At 37.1% G+C, this 8891-nt stretch overlaps 1 protein-coding gene across 1 annotated transcript; it reads right to left on the bottom strand.

Moving 5' to 3' along the window:
• Window positions 1–779: 779 nt before the first annotated feature.
• Window positions 780–5478, bottom strand: LOC107725833 (leucine-rich repeat-containing protein 31-like; the record flags this gene model as incomplete). Its single annotated transcript, XM_016535234.1, is given in 10 exon segments — window positions 780–1132; window positions 1240–1407; window positions 1490–1654; window positions 1725–1892; window positions 2064–2231; window positions 3378–3548; window positions 4056–4223; window positions 4316–4462; window positions 4535–4750; window positions 5418–5478. Coding segments are annotated over 10 exon segments (1785 nt in total), but the record flags the coding sequence as incomplete, so codon positions are not given.
• Between the last annotated feature and the right edge of the window lie 3413 nt (window positions 5479–8891).

The raw sequence follows: 8891 nt of genomic DNA on the forward strand, positions 1-8891 counted from the left end.
TCAGTAGAAAGGGTGCGCATGCTGAACGTAATCAACGCTCATTACGTTGATTACGTTCTGGGGGACTCTCCAAAATGGCGGAAGACGGTAACTCGGGGAGAAGAATTGCAGAATAAATTATGTTATCATTGTTTTCTTTGTGCACAAAAAGTATTCTCGTAGCTTCGTAAAATTACGGTTGAACCCCTGATGTCACATGGACTATTTTACTGATGTCCTTACTACGTTTCTGTGCGTTGATCGTGGTAATATCATTGCTGTCTATGGAGGGTCAGAGAGCTCTCAGATTCCATTAAAAATATCTTAATTTGTGTTCCGAAGATGAACGAAGGTCTTACGGGTTTGGAACAACATGAGGGTGAGTAATTAATGACAGAATTTAAATTTTTGGGTGAACTAACCCTTTAAAGGGATATTCAATACAAAAATCTTCACGCAGATCTAAGTAAATAATGATACAATTTATGATAAAACCAGGACATTTTAGAAATCTCGGTTAGAACATGTCCGGGAAAGAGGATGTATGGTCATCCTACTTTAACCCTATGCTAACGAGTAAAATTTTTATTTCCCATGCTTTAAATTGATGATAAAAAAATCCTCTTTTTATATGATCATTTGTGTGATATAAAAAGGTAAAAATACATGTTTAAAGTTATGGGTCAAAGGAAAGTACGTAATGGTTGAACGCCTTTCAGTCATCACATTCTCAGTAACATCTTATTTTGCCACTTCAGTACCTTGGAAAGCCATAATTATCAAAGCGGCTGAAATGCTTCTTATGAACCTGCAGCCTTTGGCGTGGGCGTGGCCAGCCTGTCACATTCCAGGATAACATTCTTCTTGCTAAGAATTTTTTCCAGCTTCTCTCTCTCAGCTAAACTCAGAGCCCAGTGCTGCAGAGACAGACGGGTGAGGGACGAGAGCTGCGGAAGGGCCTCCAACAAGGCAGGCAGCCAGGGAGACACGGAGAGGGATGCAGAAGGTCGCAGACTGACATCCAGCTCCTCCAGTCCCTTTAGAGCAGCAGCCTTCTCAAAAAGTGATGTCCAACCACCATCCCCGGCGCTGCCATTATAAGACAAATCCAGCTGCTTCAGATGGGACAGAGCTCCACGCTGGCAAGCAGATTCTGCAAGATCACAACAGTTTGCAAAAGTCTCATAAGATGGATGTTTAAAGCGGTGTAGAACCTTAGCTTTAACGTAATTGATTGAACGTTCTTTGACCAGAACTGACCTAGATGTAGCACATCTTCAGTGGTTAAATTACAGCTACTCAGTCTGAGTTCCTGTAGTTTGCAATCAGGCTGCAAAGGCTCCAGAAATTGTCTCAGATTTTCTCCCACACACTTGTTCCATGACAAGTTCAGCCTTTCAAGCTGTTTTAGCATCTGCATTGCAGTAGCTTTGAAACACACACACACATTTGTTCATCATTTAAAACAAATCAACTTTTAATGTTTTTTGAAACTGTATTGGTTTCATACCAAGAGCATTGCATGCATGTGTGCTCAAAGCACAGTTGTTTAGTGGAAGTTTGGTTATCTGAGAAAGAGGGAGGGTTTGCAGAAGGTTCTGGAGTGTATCTCCAACACTTTTATTAAACGACAAATCCAGCTCTCTGAGGTCTTTGAGAGATGGAGCTTCCTGGACTGAAAAGGCAAGTTAGGATAACAATACAAACAACTTCAACTTTAAATCAACAGTGATAACATGTCTTACCTAAAGCCAACACATCCTCCTTTGTTAGACAGCACAGATGCATGTCCAAACTTCTCAAGTGTGGGATGAGAACTAGGTTAGTGGCCAGTGTGGTGAGATCTCCATCTGCTTCCTTATTACACGACAGATCGTTTTGCTCTAGCGCAGGGATGAACCTGAGTGCCTGTCCTTTTAACATTTCACAAAACAAACATCTCCAAAATGATCAATGCAACTGAAATGGTTACTTACTGATATTTGAGTCTGAATTTGGAGCTTCCTGGTATAAGTTTGTAGCTGTGTTGCTAATAGTTGTTTGTCTGCCATTGATGGTCTATTTTGAAGGAATTACTTTCATACCCAGAACACTGAGGCTGTCTTTACTGAGTCCACACATGTTCAGTTTTAGGGTCTTCATTCGTGGAGCTGAGCCTAAAGAGGAGGTGAAGTTCTCCATTCCCTTGATTGACAGTTTGTTATTGGACAGATCTAACTCCTCCAAACTAGACAACATGGGAAGAGCCTCACCTGTAGAAAAACATTAGTGCTTTTTAAAGACAAATGATAAATAACCATTCACAGCTCATTATAGGCTTATTCTGAATTACCTAAAGCTGAATTCCCAGTTTATACACTCAAACGCAATGGTGGACTAAAGTATTTTTACTTTGTTACTGTATCTTAGTATATTTTTAAGAATCGGTGCTATATCAAGAGTATATTCATTTTGGGGGGAAAGCTGGATTACAAGAATAATATATTTTGCTACATTTTAGAAACAAAACATGCCATTCCTAGTTATTTTAAAGGAAAAAATCAAGACTCGACTTTTTAATGAACTAATTTAACCGGTCTAAACCTCTTTTAGTGGTTTATTTGTGAAATCAACTACTGATTGCATCAGTTAAGAACTGATTCAATGATCCAGTCAGAGCAAGTCTCAAGTTAACAAATCACTAAATCTGTCTAGTCCAACTCAAAATGAGCCAAGAACTGTGAGTAATATGTTCCTCAGTTTGACTGCGCTGATTCCTAATAATTCATAATGATGTCATAATGATCTCTTATCTGACCTGACATTAGACCCCTCGCTCCTTAAATAGGCATTTTGAGCTGGAGGAATAATATATGGTATTAGAAACCTGCCAAGAATATGTCTGAGATATTTTAACCTACAAGTAATAAATTATATTTTGCATAAAATAAATGATATGTTATCTTTTAAAAATAAATATAAAAATATTCAAATAAATATAAAATAAAGCATTTTGTCATTGTGCACCCCTCCAGTCTACTCACCCTCATGGTGTTCCAAACCCGTAAGACCTTCGTTCATCTTCTGAACACAAATTAAAATATTTTTGAAGGAATCCGAGAGCTCTCTGACCCTCCATAGACAGCAATGATATTTGCTGTCTATGTCTCCATAGACACCCCTCTAGTCTAATGTGTAAATACAAATCTTTACTAAAGCAGAAGTTTTTACAGATGTTGTATTTCATTAAAGTATGTATAATTTAACTCTATTTTAGTGCTCAAGTGTACCTAGTCCACCACTGCCCCAAAAATGAAACTTCATAGTCTTCAATTTCATATGAAATCCTTCAGGGGAATAGTTAGAGGTTCTATTTCAATTACCATCATTATATGAGTTTTATACAAGAGATGTCTTACTCAGAGCTGTAATGTCTGACTCAGAGAGCTGACAGTCCACCAGGCGGAGTTCCTTCAGTGTGCTTTGAGGTTGGAGGTGTTCTGTTAAGTGTCTGAAATTTCCTGCGCCAACGCCAACATTCCAGGACAAATCTAGCACCTCTATTAGAGGAATGCAGTCAAGAGCTTCACCTGGAATATCATTTTTAGAGAGGTTTGAGTTCCCAAAGAGTACCCAAAGGGAACCAAGTTCCCAAATATACCTCTCTTAGAATATCATTTTAAAAACCTCTCTTAGAATATCATTTTAAGAGAGGTTTGAGTTCCCAAAGGGAACCAAAGAGTTTTGGTTCCCATTGACTTCCATTATATTTTTTAACCATACAATGGAAGTCAATAGAACCTGAAACTATTTGCTCAGCAACATTCTTCAAAATATCTTCTTTTGTATTTAACATTCCCATTGACTTTCATTTGTATGAGTTCCATTGAGTTTCAGTTCCCATCGACTTCCATTGTATTATGAAAAAATAATGGAAGTCAATAGGTTACCAACATTCTTCAAAATGTATTCCGCAGAAGAAAGAATGTCATAGGCCTACATGTTTGTAATGACATCAAGAGTAAATGATGACAGAATTTTCATTTTTGGGTTAACTATCCTTTTAAGTCATAATAAGAAATGAATACTTCCTGTACCAAGAGCAGTAAGGTCTTGATCTGTTAATCTGCAGCTACACAGCTTCAGCACTCTCAGTTTCCCTACATGCTGCAGATGGGCAGTAAGTGCCTTCAAGGAGCCTCCAACCAGATCATTCCAGGACAGGTCCATCACCTCCAGCTGAGCCAGAAATGGCAGTAACGTGGCTGAGGTAACGTCAAAACAATAATTGGAGATCCTGACACATGCACGGTCTTGTTATTGTACTGTGGGGAAAACAACACGTCACAACACCCACTTAGTTCCATCACATCTGTAGCTGTCAGATCACAGGGGCTCAGGCTCAGATTCTGACTGTGAGGGGTTTTCCCAAGCTTCTGAGCGAACTGCTTCACCCGACCTCAGCCCACAACAATGCCAGTCTCATCATTTGTGTCACTGATCTCTAAAGGAAAACGAGGGTTTGTTAATCTATATTTGCATTAAGTCAAGTCTTCTAAAAACATCTAATGCCCACCTTTCCCAGGCTCATTATTTTCCTTTCCCTCACTGGCCTCTGATTCTTTCACTTCAGGTATGCCTACGTTTCTCTTTTCACTGCGCTCTGATGGGCGGAAGAGGCGGCCCACAGCCGGTTTCTTTCTCTCTGTGAAAGAGGCTTTCCTTCGGAGCTGGTTCATAATCAGATCCAGAGGAGATCTTTTCTGAACACTCTCCTTCCCTTTGGTAGACTCTGCATATGATGACAAAATGGATTAATAGTTGACTCCAAATTTATTTATTAGTAAATTAATAAATTATTTAGTGTTGCATAATTGCATAAATGGTGACTTTTGAGAAAAAAAATTTGTTTTAATCTTACACCAAATTAATAAAAAAGATACTATATTTTGCAGAAAAATTATATATATATGTTTTCAGGACAATTATCATTCCTGATGTTTCACTTTGAAGTTTTTTTTTTCAGCAAAGACTAAATGTATAATATATGTAAATATTATTTAATATTTTTATATTATCTTTTACATAAACTTTAATGTATTTTGCATTTAACAATTATGAGATGTGGTTAATTTACTTAACTTTCAGGTAAAATTTAAAAAAAGTTTTAAAAGGGGCTTTTTTATATAAACAAGTATAATTTCATATTTTGGGGTTCAGTGTGACCGGACATTCCAGATAACATACATTGATTCTTAAAATAAGATCTCGGCTTATCTGCAGGTAATTTATGCATGATTATTGTGTCCTTTTTCAATCTGAAAAACGAATACATTAATATTTAAAACAGCACGAAAGACAGTCGATTTATTTGTTTACTTTCTCATATCCTGCTCATCGTTGCGACCTGTTTTAAACCCGTTCAGTCAAAATTGTTGAATGACTCGAGCTGTTCCTACCTTGAAATATTTTCTTAAATCTTTTACATATGCATTCATCAGTGCGCGATGATTTGGGGCATTTTCAGTCCGCGTTTACACCTGTCACATTCATCTACGGCTGGGAGTCGATTCCAAAAAAAAATCAATTCCTAGTTTCCGAGGCGTTGGGAATCGAGAGTCGATTCCAAAGGTTGGAATCGATTCCATCAAGGGGAATCGACTCCTCATTCAGAGCCTTTTTCAGTTCAACAAAGCTTATCTATATGGGTGTCTCTCAAACAGAAGGCTGCACACATTTAAATTCATGAAAATAAACTGAAAGAAAACGAGTCGGTAGGCTACTGATCATCTGAATTTTAGGATTAGTTTTCTGATTCGGATAGATAGTTTTAATTAACCAGTTCAAAAAAACGATTCAGAGGTTATTTTACGGTGGAACTGGCTTGTCCACAACGCTGCACGACAGAATAGATAGATCATGACGTCATCGAGGGTCTTGATCTTATTACCATCTAAAATACTATTTTTTAAAACATTTCTATCCGCCAATGATAATTATAAAAGAAAACGTCACGAGCATAGATCAGTGGCCGAGAGCGCATCTGATTGACAGGTAAACCACGAGCTCTATCAGTTATTAATGTTCTGGTTGTTTTGTTTCAGTGTACAGTTTGTTAATATTGTGCAAAGCATACAGTCAAAGTAAACTTCATCATTCAGCTGAACTGTGCACATTTATTTTAGACACTTCATGTCTTGTTTAATTCATGCGATAAATCCCTGCTCAGCTGTGGGCTATGACTAATTTCACGGGCAAAGCAGACAAAATTACAATTTGAATCTCATTCATACCGGATCCCGGAAGTTAGGCTGAACTTTGGCTTTATTAAAACACTGTAAACAAAGAGCTGTCACATGAATCCGGTCACTTTAAAAGCCTAATTCATTTAAAATCTTAGTTATTCATTTATGAAAATTGCACAAACCCATGAAATTGCTGAGTGGACACCGGAGATGGTTAAGAGGAACTTTTACTATGGTAATCTTGAAAACCGTGAGTGTCTGCTGAAATATTATTGTTACTACAGTTAGTGCTTTAAAACCATTATATATATATACACTCTGGAGAAGGTTTTCGTCCAGGATATCCCTGTACTTGGCTGCATTCATCTTTCCCTCGATTGCAACCAGTCGTCCTGTCCCTGCAGCTGAAAAACACCCCCACAGCATGATGCTGCCACCACCATGCTTCACTGTTGGGACTGTATTGGACAGGTGATGAGCAGTGCCTGGTTTTCTCCACACATACCGCTTAGAATTAAGGCCAAAAAGTTCTATCTTGGTCTCATCAGACCAGAGGATCTTATTTCTCACCATCTTGGAGTCCTTCGGGTGTTTTTTAGCAAACTCCATGCGGGTTTTCATGTGTCTTGCACTGAGGAGAGGCTTCTGTCGGGCCACTCTGCCATAAAGCCCCGACTGGTGGAGGGCTGCAGTGATGGTTGACTTTCTACAACTTTCTCCCATCTCCCGACTGCATCTCTGGAGCTCAGCCACAGTGATCTTTGGGTTCTTCTTTACCTCTCTCACCAAGGTTCTTCTCCCCCGATAGCTCAGTTTGGCCTGACGGCCAGCTCTAGGAAGGGTTCTGGTTGTCCCAAACGTCTTCCATTTAAGGATTATGGAGGCCACTGTGCTCTTAGGAACCTTAAGTGCAGCAGAAATTTTTTTGTAACCTTGGCCAGATCTGTGTCTTGCCACAATTCTGTCTCTGAGCTCTTCAGGCAGTTCCTTTGACCTCATGATTCTCATTTGCTCTGACATGCACTGTGAGCTGTAAGGTCTTATATAGGCAGGTGTGTGGCTTTCCTAATCAAGTCCAATCAGTATTATCAAACACAGCTGGACTCAAATGAATGTGTAGAACCATCTCAAGGATGATCAGAAGGAATGGACAGCACCTGAGTTAAATATGTGAGTGTCACAGCAAAGGGTCTGAATAGTTAGGACCATGTGATATTTCAGTTTTTTTTTTTTAATAAATCTGCAAAAATGTCAACAATTCTGTGTTTTTCTGTCAATATGGGGTGCTGTGTGTACATTAATGAGGAAAAAAAATTAACTTAAATGATTTTAGCAAATGGCTGCAATATAACAAAGAGTGAAAAATTTAAGGGGGTCTGAATACTTTCCGTACCCACTGTATTTATATATGAAATCTCCTTCAAGCAGTGAAAGAAGCTTTCGGGGTATCTGTTATTTTGATATTTTGATAATACCATTACCATAGCTTTATTGTAGTATATCTACCATTAAATATCGTAACTATGATGCACACTGTGCATTTTTATTACTAGACAAGTAAATGCAAGTCATTGTATATAATTATATATAATCATTTTTATTCTTGTCCCCAACAGCACATTAATATATAATTTCCCATGAGTTAATGTAAAAAGATGACAAACAGAAGTTGGTGGGTGATACAAGTGTCTCGATCACAAGTGGAGGTAGGACAAAAGTTTCATGTCATATGATACACATAAAAGATGGCACTAGCAAAGATAATTAACATTTTGTACTTGACAACATCATTGTGAAATTATGTTTGGCCTAAAGGTTAGGAAACAATACTTAGTATATCTGTATTTTATATATATATTATATATTTCTTCAATCTCACATGCATCTTTAAGTAATCTGGAAACTGAAAAAAGGGAAAAAATCATATAAAGAAATATAGCAGCAGCACAGAGGTATTTATCAGTCATATGCCTGACTGACTACTCCATCCACTTCTATACACAAATACACAACCTATAGCTTTTCTATGTATATATCTGTATGTGTTTGTATGAGGTAGCAACTATTTAATTCATCTTAACTGTTAAATTTTGGATATAAAAGCAATTACAGATAAACAAGCTGATTGTCAGTTACAGCAAACAATAGCAATACATAATTTTCTTTCTCACACATAGAAGAGTTAACACATCTTTCTCTGAGCAAAGTACATATAGACCTGTTTGTCTAGACAGTTTATAGAATGTAAAGTACAAGGACCATGTCATATACTTAAACTGTAAATTTTGTGGCAATGAGTATTATAACATTTAGCATAACTTTTAAAATCTATAATTTTCTTGTTTTATTTTCCCTGTTTGGTGTTAAAAGTCCTCGAAATGAGAGAAAATAATTCTGGTGGTCATTAAGAGAGGCAAACATTCACCGTAAATGGCATAGAAAACATTTTCTGAACTTCATACCACAGTGTAAACATAGTATATTTATCCATATTTTATGAAAGTACACATGCATATATTTTGTACATTCATAATGAGCATAACCTACATAAAATATAAACAAAATATGGCAAAAAGAATGTTAAATATGTATAATTTGATATAAGATTATTCACATAACATTTATCCATAAACAATAAATATTTTAGAAACAATATCAGTATTTTTAAACAATTCCAATATAAAAAAA

The sequence above is a fragment of the Sinocyclocheilus rhinocerous genome, unplaced genomic scaffold, assembly GCF_001515625.1.
Source record: "Sinocyclocheilus rhinocerous isolate Xijiao unplaced genomic scaffold, SAMN03320098_v1.1 scaffold1508, whole genome shotgun sequence".
NCBI classification, from domain to species: domain Eukaryota; kingdom Metazoa; phylum Chordata; class Actinopteri; order Cypriniformes; family Cyprinidae; genus Sinocyclocheilus; species Sinocyclocheilus rhinocerous.